This window comes from Oncorhynchus kisutch, linkage group LG21 (genome assembly GCF_002021735.2).
Source record: "Oncorhynchus kisutch isolate 150728-3 linkage group LG21, Okis_V2, whole genome shotgun sequence".
NCBI lineage: Eukaryota > Metazoa > Chordata > Actinopteri > Salmoniformes > Salmonidae > Oncorhynchus > Oncorhynchus kisutch.
This window is the reverse complement of record NC_034194.2, coordinates 15063886-15081516: the sequence shown is the minus strand read 5'-3', so window position 1 is coordinate 15081516 and position 17631 is coordinate 15063886. Positions and strand designations below refer to the sequence as shown.

Here is a 17631-nt window from a genome sequence, read left to right as displayed (position 1 = left end):
GTTGAAAGTCACTGAGCTCTTCAGTGAGGCCATTCTACTGCCAATATTTGTCTATGGAGATTGCATGGCGGTGTGCTCGATTTTTTAAAACCTGTCAGCAGGGGTGTCCACATACTTTTGTATATATAGTGTAAGTTGCCAATGGTGTGCCCCCCCCCCCCCCCGACCTTTTACCTTTAGCAGCTGGTCCTGCTGGCTCTCCCAAAGGCGCATGTCCTGGTAGAGAGTGACGGCCACACGTTGGGGCTCGGCACGGCAGCTGGCACACACCCCTAGCTGGGTGAGCTCGTCACACACAGGACAGTGCAGCGTGGTGAAGTACTGGGAGATAGTCCCCTTCCTCCCCACTTCTTCCCCTCTGGCCACCATGGAGCATGACGCCTTCTGGACCTGAAGACAGAGGACATGTCTAGAGCCATGGACTAGGATAGATTTGTGGTGATAAATAATATATTTTTTTTAAAAGACTAATTCACTATTTGACAGGTCAGACTATTTTTGCCTCAAACTGGTGTCAAACTCATTTCATGGAGGGCTTAGTGTCTGCGGGTTTGTGTTTTTTCCCCTTTCAATTAAGACCTACACAACAAGATGAGGGGAGTTCTTTGACGAATTAAGTTCACGAATTAGTAATCAATTACCAGGGAGGAGCGAAAACCCGCAGACACTCGGCCCTCCACGGAATGTGTTTTGACACGTGCTCGAAAACAGTGTTCGCCAACTCCAGTCCTCCAGTACCCCCAACCGCACACATGTTTGTCGTTAGCCTGCTTCAGACCGAAGGGCAAGGGGACATGGCTCTTTTAGACAAGTGTTGCTCAACTCCAGTCCTGCAGTACTTCCAACGGTACACGTTTTTGGAGAAACGCACCTGATTCAACTCACCGAGGTCTTGATGATTAGTTGACAAGTGGAATCAGGCGAGTTTGTCCGGAGCTACAACAAAAACGAGGCACAGCAGGACTGGAGTTGAGAAACACGGGTCTGAAAAGAGCCTCCTTGCCCTTCAGTCTGAAGCAGGCTAACGAGACAACAGTATGAAATCTGCATGTCCTTTACACAACTCGCCACTAGATGGAATCATTGGCATTTCAAAAAGGGCATGCCTAACAATGACTTGGGTACGAGATTGGATATTTGTCTCATTTGATTCCCGACGTGTAGCCCTTTTGTTCTCTGTCTGCACGACAGTCCGGACAAAGCTTTCAAAAGCACCATCGCTGCTTCAGTGGTCGGCGTGTGTGTCATCAAACGTCTACTCTCTCCTGCATGGATCTATCATCGGTTTGATGAATCCCAGTAACTAACTAGAAGAGCTGGGAGACCAGAGGGAGCCACATTTTAAGGGTCCGACAACCCCCCCCTCCCACCCACCCCTCTTTCATAGCCTCACCCTGGGGAGCTCCTGGTACCAGCTGAGCACATCCACACCGATGAGCTGGAAGATGCGCCTCAGCGGGGGCAGGATCTGCTTGGTGATGTAGTAGGTGGCGTTGAGGCGCAGGCCCGGGTCCTGCAGCACCTCCAGGGGCCGCCGCACCAGCTGGATGAGGGGCACGCCGGGCGTCCCGTACACGATCACGTAGGGCACCCGCTCGCCCACCCGTGGCTCCAGGCGCCGGTCATAAGCCATCATACGCCTGGGGAGGGGGGGGGGGGGGCAGGACACAGCATTGGAATGGTTTCATTATAATCTAGCACCCCAAATATGCGCAGTGGTATAGGACCACACATACATACAGTACTCAGATTTAATTTGATTAATTTATCACAATTGTTTTTTTTTTTTAAACCAACACACAAATATCTGAATAAAATATGATGCATTTGCTCCTTGTTTTTGTACTGCAGTAGTACTACTCACTATAATAAATTGTAATACATTTCCTGAATCACACAGAATATTTTTCCCCTTTAACCATGTCTCTGAAATCAGGTTTTGCCACCCATTATGGGCTGGGTTGCTAGGCAACTGTCTCAGGTACAGTACACTGAGCTAGGCCCGTTGTAGTGCAGGCAGACAATGGACATTGTGGGGAATCAGTAAGTGGCTTCACAAAGGGCACACAGCCAGACGAGAGGAGAGGAAGGTCTCACACACACACACACTTCAACAAGCCACTCCACAGAAACACACTAGTTAGACATGCAATGACATTTAGGCACTGCCATATTGCCATATCCACACTCAAGATTTCTCAAAGATGCCACTGTCAATTCAACCCCGTTGTGTCATAAACACACAGTAGGACTACACTCCCCTCCCCTCAGGCGGCGTGTTGTTGGTGTACCTGGTGAGCTCCAGAGCAGGGACGCAGGCCCCCGGCCGGTAGGAGCCGCTGCCCCTGTACTCCTTAGCGAAGGTCAGGTCCTGCATGCTGGCCTTGGCCTCCAGCACCTTCACACACTGACGCTGCACAAACTGCTTCACCAGGCTGATGTCCCGCGTCTCAAACAGCAGCTTGATGGAACGCTCCAAAATCTAGGGAGACGGACGGACGGGGGGTTTACGCATACCAGACACCAGTCACCAGTCTATTTCAACACGTCGACCAGGCTGACTGTGATAATATAGAACGTTCAGACAAGGACTGATTCCCATGTGTAAGCTTTGCATTCATCTGAACACGGGCTGCTAGTAGAAATCTGGCAGGATTGTGAAGGCTGTAGACGGTGAAGGCAGAAAAATCGGTCAAATTTTGCCCGGTTACCTTGGAAACAGCAGTGCATCCGTCTCGGCGCACAGTTTCGATCCCCTTGGCATCAAACACGGGGTCCTTCTGGTCCAGGCTCTCGTACATGTAGCCCACGTAGCGCTTTTTCGTCTGGAGCACGCACGGGAGGTACACCTGGGATCACACACACACAGAGAGAGGAATTAAAAATTATTAAACCACACCCACATTCTGTGGGCTTCAATGCAGACAGCCAGTCTAGCAACCTCATACTGTACTGAGCAGGACTGTACCTTCTCAAACTTCAGCTTGACAGGTTTAGGGTTGGTAGCAGTCACCGCCTCGGCGATCTCGTTGCCGATCTTGAAGGCCTGCTCTTTAGTCGCTCCCTTTAGCAGGACAAACATGCTGGAAGAGACACAAGCAGAGGTTAAGAAAAAAAGAGAAAGCCTCCGAAAACCCGAGGGCCCAATACCTCACGCTTCCCACTCTCTAGGCTTGTCCCTACCTGTCTGTGTCACCGTAGACAACGTGGGCTCCCCACTTCTTGGTGTCGTTGACCAGCTTGATGGCCCTCTCCAGGGTTTCCCTGGCCTTGTGGACAATACTATCTCCAACCTGTAGAGACAATAGATGGAGATACGTATGAGAAAAAGGCTGAGATAAGGTTACTGACGGGGGGGGGGGGGGGGGTTGGGTAAGTGTGCCAGATGTTAGCGTGACCCCTCACCTCTACGCTGGGCATACGTCCGGAGTAGTGAGCGGCGGTGTAGCCGAAGGTGACGTTGGCGATGAGCTTGAGTCCCAGCTGCCTGGCATCCAGGAGCCTCATCAAGGCCTTGTCCTGCTTGTAAGTCTTCATGGAGCGCTTCACCATGAACCTCGTGTTCAGGATCTCATCCAACATACTGGGCAGGACCCCCTTCCTCACCGTGGGCTGAGCAGGGAACAGAGACATTGACACAGACAGACAAGACAGACAGAGACAGAGTTAAACTCAATAGTTCCATAACAGTTTGATTTATTTCAGCAAAACCCACCTTCCTTTCATAAGGAAAAAGTGAACTTATCAGAAGAGTTGTACCTTGACAAAAGCGATGCCGTTGGGAGAGATGGTGATGTCATTGCGGAGCTGGTAGAGGAGCTCAGGGGGGACCCGCAGGGAGGTGCAGCCAAACTTAAATTCATCGGGCCTGAAACATGACACAGTGATCGGTCTCTGTACCTTGACTGACATCTCACTCTACCAAAACTAGAAGGTGAATGTATGCATGTATGTATGTATGCATGTATGTATGCATGCATGCATGTATGTATGCATGTATGTATGTATGCGTCTTACGTTCCCATGCTCTCCACGTGGCCCAGGCAGGTAGAGTAGCAGTAGTTGTAGGCGATGACGATGGAGGGGTAGAGCGACTGGAAGTCCAGCACCACCATAGAGTTGCTGTAGAAGCGCGACTCGGGCTCCATGACCAGCGGGATGCACTGCGGCACCCTCTGCTGGGCTCTCTGCTGCATGCTGGGCGTCACGGGGATATAGTTCATGGGCTTGGCCACGCGCAGCATCATGGACTCCACACGGTACTGCAGGGAGAGGAGAGAGATGAGGAGAGAGGGCAGAGTGGACTTTCTCAGACTGATCACTGACAACTTGTACTCCATGCGGTTTAGCGCAGTCTCGACAAAACGTGTCCTCGTTTCCCCTAAATCATCTTGCCTTTAAATTTGTGGTATGTAGTACTTGTTCTGACCATCACCAATTCCTAAACACCTTCTAGTTTACCGCAGGAGGCAGTAGAAGTGAGCCAGACAGAAACTCATCCTGGACTTCAAACTGTCCCGATGTGCTTTCTTAACTCCTCTTATAGTTGAAAGGCAGTTGTCAAACCACATAAAGACAACACGAGACAGTGAGCGAAACACCAGAAGAACGCAGCGCCTTCAGAGCAAAACATTACATCAACACAGCGTGCCAATCCACACCGCAGCCAATAGCCCAACAATTCTGAGGTCCGCTGGGTTCCTGACCTGGGATCCCCTGGTGAGCACGTGGTAGAACTGGATCCCGAACACCCTGGCCAGCTCGCTGGTCCTGCCGATGATGTCGTGCTGCTGGAGAAGTTGCATGGTGCCGCCCAACCGGCTCACATAATGGTCCACCATCTTCCACCTGGCAGGCACACAACACAGAGTCATACTGCAGATGGAACAACCCCGTTTCATGGTCTTGATTCAGTTTCAACTTGAATCGCTATGCAAAACCAATAGACGAGTTGATCACCAAACAGAGTGACGATGGTTATGATGTAAGCATGGTGAAAAAGAGAAGGTAGGTGGGTGCGGTGCCCACCTGTGCAGGTCCGTGTTGTGGTCGAACCAGTCCGACAGGGTACGGGGGCTGTACAGGGGGAAGCGCTGGTGTAGGACGTGGAAGGCCACATTCTCAAAACTGTAGTTGTTCAACGTTACCTGTTAAAAAATTTAAAAATTTAAACTAGGAAATACACTCCTACAAATGACCCCAGAAACCAACACGAGAAGATTCATAACCAAATGATCTGCAGCTACACACTGTTGATTTGGATTTTTTTCATTTTTGAAAAAAGGGAACCAAGCTAATTTATACAGTGGAAAGGCTGGCAGCGTCGATTCTAAGCGATTGATCATGTCTGCTGATACCTCGGTCTTCATGATCCTCCACAGGTTGATGACGATGCGGCCGATGATGTGTATCTCCGTCATGGTGTCCGCTCCGTACTCATCCCTCTCCGCGGCGAAACGGTTCTCCTTGGCGTCACCTGAGGACAGACAGACAGACAGAAGTCACTACACCCGACGGAGGAGCAGCCAGACGACATCTAGCCACATTCTCCTTTGACCGGGAACGGAATGGCTGTAGAATGTCAGGGAGAAACCTGCTTGACGCTTCTGTATGAGAGCCAATACTCTTTCAATACAGTGTTGTGGCAGCAGAGAGGGCAAGGGTGAGTGCCACCCTACCTGGCACCCTGGAGAGCTGCTGGCAAAGGTCAAAGTTGAGTGCCGCTGCCCGCTGGAGGATGTAGCCCCAGGAACGCATCTGGACTTCATAGCCTACCAGCATGTCTGGGTCAAACCTGCCACGACAGAACAGAGACTCATGTTAAGAGCCACAGTACACATGTTTAACAGTGGCCTAAACAAATCAGAAAAGAGAAGATTTCATAGAAACGGAAACAAGGCATGAATATGTATAACATACATTTAAATCAAAAACAGTGAATTTGCATATGCGCTGTCAGTCTTGGGAACATGAACACCCAGCGAAATATTTAACAACCGATCAGATGTCCAACAAAGCCACTGGTGTGCTTCAGTTCTCCTTTTTTCGCAATGTAAGGATCAAGGTCAAAACCACAGGAGCCAATACGGTACCTCCTCATGATAGTGACAACTTCCTGGAACAGCCGCTTCTCATCCACAGCGTAGGTGACCTGCAGTCCTGAGACCCCAGATCTGACCAGCAGGGGTGCTGTTCCTCTGACACCTGGGACACACACACACACACACAAAACACTGTTCTTTCAGATCCAAGCACAATGACCGTGTACACAATGGCAATATTTGAAGCCAGGTCAGACAAGTGTGGTCCATCCATCCACAGCATGGCGGGAGGGACTGAGGGAGTGACCCCATCACCTTGGCCACTGTCCTGGCAGTCCTTGTCCACCACGATGGCCCCAGTCAGCTGCGTCTTGTCTGAGTCCAGTAGGGGTGCGTCAGAGCTGAAGCAGTAGAATAAGGCACATATGGGGTCAAACTCGGGGTCGGGCTCCAGGTCCCGCCGGGTTCGAGCGTGAAGCTCCATGCTCATCAACGTCAGGTGCTGCACCTACAGACGAAAAGGAAAAACACGTCACATTCCTTCTGTACCACTACTGTGTGTGTGTGTGTGTGTGTGTGTGTGTGTGTGTCACCTCGTGCAGGGCTTTAGCGTCCTGGAGGTTCTGCATGCTGACTTTGAAGCCGTACGAGTTGCTGATGCTGGGGCCCTCGATCTGAGAGTTGTCTTTCTTTGCAACGTTCAAAGCAGCAAACTGGTTCTGGGGACCGAGGTAGAGGGGAATGCACAATGACATCACGTTAAAAAGGGGGGGGGGGGGGGGGGGGTGTATCCGGGCAGAGTAAAGTAAACGCGACGGATTCAAATGATCAAAGCTAAATCTGTAAAGTGTCTTGGGTTATTTACTTGTCTGATGCTCTTCATCAATATTCTGAAACCATACATAGCTCATTAAGGTATAGAGGCCAACATATAATTATATATTTTTTTTTTAAGAGGCTTTTTGGAGCGAATGGCCTAAAATGAACAGGAGCTTAAATTCTCTGTGTTTTGTCCTGACCTTCATCTGTGTGGTCAGTAGCACTCTCCTCAGGGTGTCTGTGTGTTCCCCTCTCCTGTGCTGCAGTGTCTGAGATGGGGACTCCGCGTCTGGGATTGAACAGAAACCCCAAAATGAATTCAGGGTGCTGGCGGGGTGGTTCGACGCATAATGACATTCCAGAGGACAAAACAACTGCATGCAGGCGGCTTCCTCCTATTAAAGCTAATTCAATAAATGACTGTGACAGATTAACAATTCTGGTACGCTTGATTAGTCAATTATGCAGTCATTAATAGCAGCCATAAAAATTTCACACCGAGGTAAGAAAGAAAGTTGGAGTAAAGAAAAGCTTACGGCGGGAAGGATAGCGGATGCCATCGCTAATGTCATTTCCCACGGTCGGAGTTAGTGTTAGCGGCCGAGGCAGGATGAAGAGGGATAGGTGCCGACAGCCTGCGGACGGAGAACGATGGGGCTTACCTTCAGTCAAAGGGGTGCTGCACACGGGTTCAGACTCGCCCCTGCACCTGCGTCTCCTGAGGACTGGGGTGCTGTGGAGCTGAAGGTGGGGGCTGGTCCTCTCCCTGTCCCCTCGGCTCTTCGTGGAAGGCAAGGGAGAGGGACTGAGGAAGTGCTTCTCCTCGCTCCTCTCTGGGGAGGTGCAGAGCCTGGGGGACAAGGGTGACCCTAGATCTGACCCTCTCCTCTCCCCCTCTACTCCATCTAGTCCTGAGGGGCTGGGCTGCGTGGGCTGCTGCCAGGGCGGCAGGTCTGGCGAGTCTGGAGAGATGGATTTACCATAACACTCCTCCTCAGAGTCTCTGGTGTTAATGTCTGATACAGGCTTCACTCCTCTGGGGCTGTCCTGAGTTTCCACCCCCTCAACAGGTGATATATGTAGAGAGAGATTGTCCCTCTGAGTCCTGATATCGGAGAGCTTCTCAAACCCCTCTTCCTTCAATGCTGGACAATGGAGCAGATTGGGCTGTTCAGTCCTGTCCGTTTGCTGCTTTTCTCTTATCTGTTCTAACCTTCCCCTCTCCAGTGCTCCCATGTCTCTCCTGCCCCTCTGCAGATGCTCGTACTGTTTCCTGGCCTCCAGCCATAGCTGGACGCGCTCGCGGCTGGGGGCGCTCCTACAGGGCAGCAGGATGACCTTCTGGTCCCCGGCTGAAGAGGGGCTGAGCTTGGCCTGGTCTCTGGTGGCTTCTGCTCCCAGGGTGTGAGAGGAGCCGGGCCGGGTCATGGCGGAGAAGGCGGTCTTCCAGAAGTGTAGCCCCTCCAGGGATAGGTCCCCGTTGAACTCAGCCAGCTCCTTGGCCAACCTGGTCTCCACCGTCAACTTACGTCCACCAACCTCCCTGGAGAAGATAAAATGATTGAATGATGTACAACATCATGCCTCACCACAGCCTTAGTCACAGACATATATTGTGTGTAGAGGTTAACCCTTGAATTAATACAAATGCGTTAAGTATTTTTCACATCGGTAGTTATCAGAAAGTGCTTTTAAAAAGTAAATCAAATCAAATAATCCCGCGATGAGAGCTTCGTGGTCCTACCTGGGTTTCCCTGGGGCGTCTGAGGGGTTGCTGCAGAAGGGCTCCTGAAAGGTGGCCTCAGACATCTCCAGGTCCAGGAGGGTGGTGAGGATCTCTTCCCGGTTGGGAGGGGACATGAGGGGCTTGAGGATGTGGGCTCCCCCTCCTGTCCCCCTGAGGAGCTGGCTGCTGGTCTTCACCTGGGATACGGAGTTAACAGAGCGCGGAGAACTACTGGCCGTGGTCGACGTCAAAGCATCATTCCCCTCCAGTAAGTCTCCGGTCGGTGATCCTTCGTTGTCTGCGAAAGACGCAGAGCTCAGAGGCAGCGGTAAGATGGGGTCAAAGGCAGAGAACAGCAGCTCTTTCCTCTCACAGTGAAAGCCCTGGAAGTGGCTGAGGCCGTGGAGTTTGCCCAGGGACGTGCCCCACTCTCTGCTCCTCAATAACCTCTCGGAATCCAGAGAAGATAAATGGTTGGAGACAGATTCACAGTTTTCTGGCTTGTCAAAGAGGTCAGGACTCAGAGGTCCAGACAAGCTTCGTTGGAGCGCCTCCCCAGACCCAGACAGCCTATCAGGCCTCTTCTCAATGCTCAGCGCCAGCGCAGGGATGGCCTCCTGGGTGATGTCACTCAGGAACTTCTGAGGCAGATTCTTGTCGGTCAGAACAAACTGGCTGCCCATGTACAGGCTGGAGAACTCTGTCTGGCTGCCAATGCCGATAGCGTTGATGTCGAAGTTGTAGTTGTGTGGGAGCTCTGGGGACAGGCTGTCCTCTATGGAGTAGCAGCTGTCCAGGCCTGGGTCTGACAGGAACACCGGGCTGTCGTCTGACATTGGTGGCTCCTGCTTCACAGGTAACTCCGGCTGAGAGTTCACCTTACCCTTCCTGCTTCTGGGCTTCTTCTCCTTGGGAGTTGTAGTTCTTGAGACCCGGGGTTTCCGTGGGGTGGCTGACGGAGTTTTCCTGGCTCTTGGTGGCTTGGCTGCAGCAGGGTCTGGTGTGGGGCCAGGGGGCTGTGTTGTAGTGGAGGAGGAGATCTCTGTGCCCACTGTCTGGGTTGGGAGGCACTGACCACCTCTCTGCTGCCTCTTCTGCAGGAGCTTCTTCAGAACAGCCAGGCCAGAGGTATCCTCAGGTAGGGCCTCCCCGTTCCTAAGGCCTGAGTGAGGGGACCCTGATTTGGGGGTGCCCTTACTCTTCCCCACCATGGGGGATTTCACCTGAGGGGGTGTGCACTCATCAACTGTAGTTTCTGCCTTCACAGCACAACCCGGCAGCTGGCCTGGATGCGTTTGGAAGAGTTTGAGAGCAAAGCTTTGGTTCACCTCCATTATGGAGGTCTCATAGTCCTCGGACTTTGGTTCAATGAACTGGGATAGGGATTTAGAGCCAGTGACCCCATGGGAGCAGTCAATGATCTGGCTGGTTTTGTTAGCTGACTGCTGAAAGGGTGGTACGGCCTTTGAAGAGGATTCAGTAGGAGGCGACACATCCTCTGGGAAGAGGAGCTGGGAACTGTCACAGTCTCTGCTTTTTACAGGGGGCTGTTCAGCCTGCTTCTTCCTACGAGGCCTTCGAGTTCTTGTGGTGGTGTTAGTAGAGTCACCACCCACACTCGTCCCATCAACAGTTTCTAGATCTTTCTTTCTCCTCCGTGGAGTCCCAGTAGTACTTTTCCTTCTCGTGGCACTCTCCTTTTTGACTTCCGCCGAAAGCTTATTAGCAGACTTAGTCCGTCTTCTTGGGCTGCTAGGTTTAGCAGTCCGGCTTCGGTTCCGCACACCTCGGCCTAAGGACTCTGGGGGGGTTTCCTGACACACAGAACTGAGACAGGGATCATTTAATGGGTTCATCAACCCATCAGAGGACATGGCTTCCATAAGGGGGTCACTGGGGGACCAACACCGAGGTGGGGTTGAATCAGTGGGGCTAGGGGATCTCTCAGACAGATAACCCAACTCCACCATCACATCAGAGTACTCAGTGGCGTGGTCATTGGCCAGTTCACAGTAACATGGCCGCGGGCACGGCAGAGAGGGCCGAGTCGAGGCTTTCCTGAGGCCTTTAGTCCTTCTAGGCCTCTCACCCCCCTGCCTGACTCGGACTTGAGGTTTGGGTGGGCCACTGGCCGTTTTCTTAGTGGTGGTGGTGTTGACCTTATTAACCTTTCGTTTGGGCTGTTTCTTATTAGCCTTGGGCTCACTGAGAGGAAACTTGACCGCACAAGACTCTAGAACCTTAGGCCAGAAGGACTTGAGAGGGGCCATTTTAGTGTACGTCTCCAGTTTGTCTGGTGTGAGCACCACCCGCTGCTCCTCAGCACTCACCTTGGCCATCTTCACCAACATGTTCTTCTGACCCTTGAACCTGTTGATGATGATGTACTTGATGATGATGGGTGGCTCCCTTGGCTCCTTTCTGGACATCTTCCTTCGTTTCTGGTACTTGAGTTCCTGCGTGCTGAGGATATAGTTGTCTTTGAAGCGGACGTAGTTGTCTCGGAGGGCCAGAGGGTGTTTCACGCGAGAGGTGCCCGAGTGTTCCCCGTCCTCGCTGCTGTCGTAGCTCATCTTGCGCTTGGCCCTCAGGGTGTACTTGCTGCCAGGCAGACCTGAGGCTTTGGTGCCAGTCACTTTAGCAGGGAGCTCAGGCAGTGGGGCCAACCTGCCCTCCACAGACGCCTCAGTGGGACAGGCAGGGACTGGGGCCGGTGTAGGGGACACGACAGGGGCTGGTAGAGGGGAAGGGGCTAGGGCAGGGGAATGGGCAGGAGCAGGCAATTCTGGGAGTGGTGCTGTGGGTCCAGTCTCCTCTATGACTGACTTTGCCACTGTGTCCGTGCTCTTAGGACAGGCAGGCATGATGGACGTTAAGGCCATGCCCACTTGGCTGTCAGAGGCTAGGCTTTCCCCAGCGTTCGCTTTAGCTTTCTGGGCTGCTGCAGCCGACCTCCTCTTGCCCAGCTTTAGCCTGGACCTGCGTGGCTCTGCCTGCTCTAGCTTGGCGCAGCCGTCGGTCAACTTGTTGCCCACCACCTTCTTGGCGGGCCTGGTAAGGCAGTTGGAGAGAATGACACTGGGAAAGAACTTGTAGTGTGCCTCCTGCTGGGCTACTATGGTCCTCTCAGTCTTGTTCTCCTGATAGTCCTCGTACCGGATCTTCAGCTCGCCCATGTCCCCCTCCTCGCTGCCTCGGCCCATCTCACCCTCCCTCGAGGCAATGAGTTCGTCCTCTTCTATGGGGCAGGGGGCTGGGTTTATACTGTTCCTCGGTATGGGGCTTTTACAGTCTTTCTGACCCAGCTCTAGCTCCGTCTTGCTGGGGCAGTTCCTCAGCTCAGAGTAACACAGGGAGAAGCTCCTGTGGTTCTGCAGGATGGACAGACGATTCTTCTCCACATTCTTGATGCTGCTGTACTTCTTCCTGCTCTGGGTGATTTTCCCGTTGCCGAACGGAAAGACGTCCAGATCCGACTCATCCAGAGCCATCGTCTTCTTCTCGTAGGTGTACAGAGGCCGAACGACGTCCATTTTGTCCACACAGATCTGAGAGACCTCGGCCTGGTTGGCGATGTTGCAGGGAATGGGGTGTTTGACCGGCTGGATGTAAGGTATCTCTTTATTCACCTTGAACCCTGTGGAACACTCATGACTGTGTTGGCTGAGGGAGAGGAAGTGCTTATCAGCTGTGTCCTCTGTGTCCTGTGAGAGGGCTTGCCGGTGCTCCGGGTGTTTGCGGTCTAGGAGGATCTTGGCTGAAGACGGGGGCTCCAGGTGGACCGTCTCCCCAGGAAAGGGGTTCCTCTTCCCCAGGATCTTATCGGCGACGGTGAGGGACGAGTGGGTCCTGGAGCCTTTGTCCGTTACCGATGAATCTAAAGAGGAAATATAACAGGAGAGGAGACATAACATCTCGATACAGTGACAGGAATGTAAGGCAGGAGTCAATGAGATGTGTCGTCGATGTGGTAGCTGCAGTTTATCCTCTATATTACGCTCTTATAACTCACCACTGTTCTCATCCGCAGCACCGTCCAGCTGAGGAATGGAGAGGTTGGCAAAAAGAGAGTTGTTCCCACTCCATTCCATCTCCTCATCTGACGAGTCCTGGGGCTCGTCACTGAAGCTCTCTTCGGCCTCCTTCACACCAGGTCTACGGAGGGAGATAAGACACATTGATTTAACAATGAGGCATTGTGAATTCAGTGACAACACAAGAAACAAGAGAATTATGTAATTAGGTGTTTTTATTGAGTTAATATTGAACTCGTAATTAATAAGTTAATATTGAGCAAGGCAAAGAAGTACGAGGTAAAGAAAGAAAATAAGAAATCGGTCACCTCCGTCTAGAAGACTGTTCTGGAAGGTCGCTGTCCCATCTCTGTGACATCAGAAGACTGAGTTCTGCCTCCTCCCTCTCTAGCTCTGGCCCCTCCTCCTCCTCGTCACTGTTGTAGTGAGCGCTCCCTCCCCCGGGCAGGGAATGCTGGGAGTTCTGCCTCATAGGGGCCGCCCGATACCCATCATCCTCCAGGCCTGCCAGCAGGTCCACCATTGCATGGTCCTGGCTGCTGTCTGCAACACACAGAAATACCTTGGAGGTGACTCATCTCCAGGCTTGGATGCTCTGCTTATGGCCTGGAGTTATAACTAGGTCCCAGAGTTTAAAAACTGCCATTGGAGATACTATATAAACAATACGTTGATTAAAAGCAGATTTTTTCCAAAAAACGAAAAGGACATAAGAGCAGTAGGATAAGCTGTTCTCCACATATCCGATGAACACAGTGCAGTATGTTTGCCTACCTAGTATGGGTGAGTGGTTGGATTTCTGGGAGAGTGGGAGAAAGGTCTGACTGCTCTCCAACAGACTCAGAATGGCCTCCTCATCCACAATGGCCTCCTCCTGGTCTTTACCACGGCTCCTTTTAGTGTCTGAGTGGCGGGAGAGAGGGAGAGAAGGTTATCATTACTGACCAACTGAGTGCACGTGTCCCAAATGGCACCCTATTCCCTACACAGGGCACCACTTTTGACCAGAACCCCATGGGCCCTGGTCAAACGTCATACACTATACAGGAGGGAATAGGGTGCCATTTGGGACACGAGACACAGTGAGTGGTTCAGCATGAGGCCCGGCCGTACTCCATTCTATCTCCGTGTGTGCCAGTCGCCTTGCTTCCCTAGCATTTCCACTGGTCCTACGGGAGACTTGGCAGACTGAGCGAGCAGATTAGGCTAATGTAGACCAACACTGTGTCACACTTGAAATTCAGTCACAGTAGGAGTGATAGGATATCATTTGGACGAATGTCAATCCACCTTCTCTGGCATTCAGACAGTCTAGCAGAGGGCCAGTCGGAGAATTGGGAGGAGAGTTAACGCCACATCCCCCTTAGTGTCTAGTCTAGCAGAGGGCCAGTGGGCAGAGGGAGACGCCTTGCTCACCTGTCTGGGAGCCTCGATGCGCCTCCACCAGGTTGGCTGGTGTACACTGCAGCAGCTCTGGGGTCAGGACATCAGGGTGTAGAGACAGTTCAGCTGGGGATGGATCCTGCTCCTCTGCCGCGTCATCCACAGACCCGGACTGAGTCCTGGTTTTTTTTAAAGAAGAAAAAGAGTGATAAGACCGTTCAAAGGGAGACTGTTGCTAAGGTTATTACTAGACGAGGTCCCTGAGACCAAGCGCTGCAGCAGTCATGTTTTATTAGCAATCCTTATTGTCTTAATCAGGAGATGTGTGTGCAGTGTGTGTGTGAGAGAGAGAGAGAGAGAGAGAGAGAGAGAGAGAGAGAGAGAGAGAGAGAGAGAGAGAGACAGAGAGAGAGAGGGAGAACGAGTGAGAGAAGAGTGTGGGATAGAGAGAAAGAGAAGAGGGAGTGTGTGTGTGTGCAGGAGGTATGAATGGAAAGCTGGCAGGTGGCCAGCAGTACTTTGGGCTCTCCTCCAGATGCCTCTCCCTATCAGGCTCTGCCATCCGCTTTGTCCTGTGCTGCACCCCTGCATTGCTTAGCAACTCACTACTTATCAACTCAACCAAATATTGAAGAATATGCAAGGTGGAAAAGGTAGAACAAGCAATGCAGGTACTAGTCCCCCCCCCCCCCCCCCAAAAATATCAATATTCTATTCTGTACGTCTCATTTCTTATTGCGGGGCGGATGAAGGAGTGCAGGGGGGCTCCAGAGACGGGCCTCCGTGCTCACGACTGTCTCGATCTGGTGTTAATTAGTCTCGTTGCTAATGACTTTGGTGGCTAAACGAGGGAGCCCAGCAGGTGCCAGGAGATTCCTGCAGCGATTAAAACATTTCAGCTCCCGACTCTGCCTCCTCCCCTCTGCAAACTCTGCTCGCCTGTACTTACTACAGTACAGCCTGCCTGCCTGTCTGTCTGTGGTAACAATCAGAGAGAGAGAGAGAGAGGGAGAGAGAGAGAGAGGGAGAGAGAGCGAGAACGAGAGCGAGCAACTAAATAATAGCTTTTTAAAAAAGCACATAAGAGAGTAGTGGACAACTTTAGATGTGCAATAGGCAGACAGAGACAGACAAGAGAGAGAAAGAGAGACTCAAATCAAAGACAATGTGTATACATGCGAGAGCACGCCAGCCAACCAGTGAGAGTTGTGATCTGGGAATGTGTGTGTGTCACAGTGCTGCCAAGCCACAGCTCCATCACGTGAGAGGAAACGGGTCCCTGTGCCAGAGCCCAAACTGCTCCCATACTGGCCTGGCCTTTGATAGAGCCGTTTCACTTTCCTCCCATTGGTATCAACTTAGCTTTGTGAGCAGGAGCCATCTGGACCTGATGTAACAGCACACACCGGGCCAACTGTACTTTTATTTATAACAGGAAATTCTTTCTGCTCGGCAAGGAGGGGGGGGGAACAGGGAGAGCCCTGGGATATTAGACAGCAATGACCCCATCAACCCTGGACTAACCCCCCCCCCCCCCCCCCCCCCCCCCCCTCTCTGGCCCAGCCACTGACAGTGTTGAGATGAACCAGGAAGAGGCATGCAGTCACCATCTCATATAGACAAAGACAGTAATACACTAACCAAAAAGGCATGGGGGAAATAAGTAGCCGCTTTAACATAAAGAATGAAAGACAGACCAGATGTAGATTCTCTCTAAAACGCAACTTATGTGTTCTCTGGCGGTAGACATCTTGTCTTGAAAGCAGCAGATGTTTACTCTCAAAGACCACCCCTGCCGCCCCCTCAACTTCCCAAACCAAACAGAGCACAGCTATCCACTTACGCAATGTTGAGCAACTGTTTGTCCAACGATGACTAACAGTCAAGTTACCCTAAGGACTATGGGAAACTCTTGTGGTGAGCCATTTCCCCTCTTAAAGACAGCAAGCTTGTGGGGGGGGGGAGTTGTTACTTACACATCAAACTCATTTTCCTTCAGGATCTCCTTGAATCTCTGCATGAAGGCCCTCTCGCTCTCCGTCGAGGCGACAAACCCACGATCTGGAGGAGCACCAAACGCAGGCAGAGGTTCAATTATTACACTTTGATGTATGTGTGATGCACACGGGACAGCAGTCAGACTCAGATACGCATGAATCGTGACAGAGACGAGCCTAGATGATTTATTACCTGGTCCATGCATGTACCAACAAGCAGATGGTACATAATATGGGACATAGACCACTGGAGATTGATGGCACCTTTATTGGGGAGGACGGGCTCGTGGTAATGGCTGGAGGGGAATAGGTTGGAATGGTATCAGATACATCAAACAGATGGTTGCCACGCGTTGGACGCCATTCCATTCCAGCCATTATTATGAGCCGTCCTCCCCACAGCAGCCTCCACTGGCATTGACTTACAAGTAACAGCAAAAATAGTAAAAACAGTTGAGTAGATGTTCTGGCGGCTCCGTTATGGTGTGGGGGTGCATTTTCCTGGCATGGTTTAGGTCAGGGGTCGCCAACCTTTTCTAGCATGAGAGCTACTTTAAAAAACATAACCCTTCCCTGGGTCTTTGGTGTACAAGAGATGTGTTTTCTGTCAATATACCTGGTACAATAATGATTAGTACACATTATTTGGCATGACAGGCCCCTTAAAATTATATTTGGATGTCTCTGTAAAAAAAAGATATGTTTCCTACTCAATATAACAAATATTCATAGAGAAACAAAAATGTATGTTCTGAGTAAATGCTTAAATCACATCAGAAGAAATCAATGTAAGCTTGGAAAAACTGGAATTCCCCTACAATTTCCCATCTAGCAAGAGAAGAATGTGTCGGTCGAATGACCTTTCTGCTGTTACATGTCACGGCAGAGTTCGCAGAACAACGGCCACCCAAATGAAACAAACAGTCATGCTAGGCAAGCCTACTTTGCAGTTCATATTTAATTGAGAAGGTTTTGGTGGAAAGCCTCTGTTTACTCAACCCAAAAGACGTGGTCATTAGCAACGCTAACTGGCTACATACGGCGTGAGACAAAAGCACGGTCCAGACAGACAGACAGACAGACAGACAGACAGGACAATATTGCTGTAAATTAGTTAGCAGATATTGCGTTACATTTGGCCTTTTAAGCTAATAGTGGCTAACCAGGGGTGGGAAAATGTCAATGTGGCTTTTGAGTCGATATCAGCTGTTAATGACAGTTTGTGATGGAAAAATGCACGCACGTTCAGAATTGATTGGCTAGCTACTCATAAGCGGGTTGCGATCTACCTGTTGAAGACCCCTGGGTTAGGTCAACTCAACCCCTTAGAGAGGCAAAAGCCAGGCATTTTGAGTGATCGCCTTCAACCTATGGTGAAGCACTTCTATCCTGGCCACTGAATGGTCCGACGAGCATGAAAACGATGTATATCATACGTCATGGCCGTCTCAGTCACCAGATCTCAGCCCAATTGAAACACTTATGAGAGATTCTGGAGCGGCGCCCGAAGCGGCGATTTTCCACCACCATCAACAAAACGCTGGAATTTCTCATGTTAAGAATTGTGTTGCATCCCTCCAACAGACACTTGTAGAATCTATGCCAAGGTGCATTGAAGCCGTTCTGGCTCG

At 51.3% G+C, this 17631-nt stretch overlaps 1 protein-coding gene across 2 annotated transcripts in view; it reads right to left on the bottom strand.

The window, feature by feature from the left end:
- The window catches only part of rev3l (REV3 like, DNA directed polymerase zeta catalytic subunit), a 47511-nt gene that overhangs the window by 1693 nt on the left and 28187 nt on the right, over positions 1-17631 (bottom strand). For both annotated transcript variants that reach the window (XM_031800084.1, XM_020455487.2), the window contains exons 8-31: positions 15980-16064; positions 14037-14182; positions 13395-13523; positions 12929-13163; positions 12599-12741; positions 8605-12463; positions 7523-8403; positions 7061-7149; positions 6635-6760; positions 6357-6549; positions 6093-6204; positions 5679-5794; positions 5358-5476; positions 5029-5147; positions 4707-4848; positions 4018-4262; positions 3760-3868; positions 3406-3612; positions 3184-3293; positions 2969-3083; positions 2712-2849; positions 2292-2482; positions 1394-1640; positions 175-390 (exon numbers count right to left, since the gene is read on the bottom strand). In XM_031800084.1, the coding sequence (XP_031655944.1) occupies positions 175-390; positions 1394-1640; positions 2292-2482; positions 2712-2849; positions 2969-3083; positions 3184-3293; positions 3406-3612; positions 3760-3868; positions 4018-4262; positions 4707-4848; positions 5029-5147; positions 5358-5476; positions 5679-5794; positions 6093-6204; positions 6357-6549; positions 6635-6760; positions 7061-7149; positions 7523-8403; positions 8605-12463; positions 12599-12741; positions 12929-13163; positions 13395-13523; positions 14037-14182; positions 15980-16064 (8072 nt within the window). The remainder of the gene's footprint in view (positions 1-174; positions 391-1393; positions 1641-2291; positions 2483-2711; positions 2850-2968; positions 3084-3183; positions 3294-3405; positions 3613-3759; positions 3869-4017; positions 4263-4706; positions 4849-5028; positions 5148-5357; positions 5477-5678; positions 5795-6092; positions 6205-6356; positions 6550-6634; positions 6761-7060; positions 7150-7522; positions 8404-8604; positions 12464-12598; positions 12742-12928; positions 13164-13394; positions 13524-14036; positions 14183-15979; positions 16065-17631) is intronic.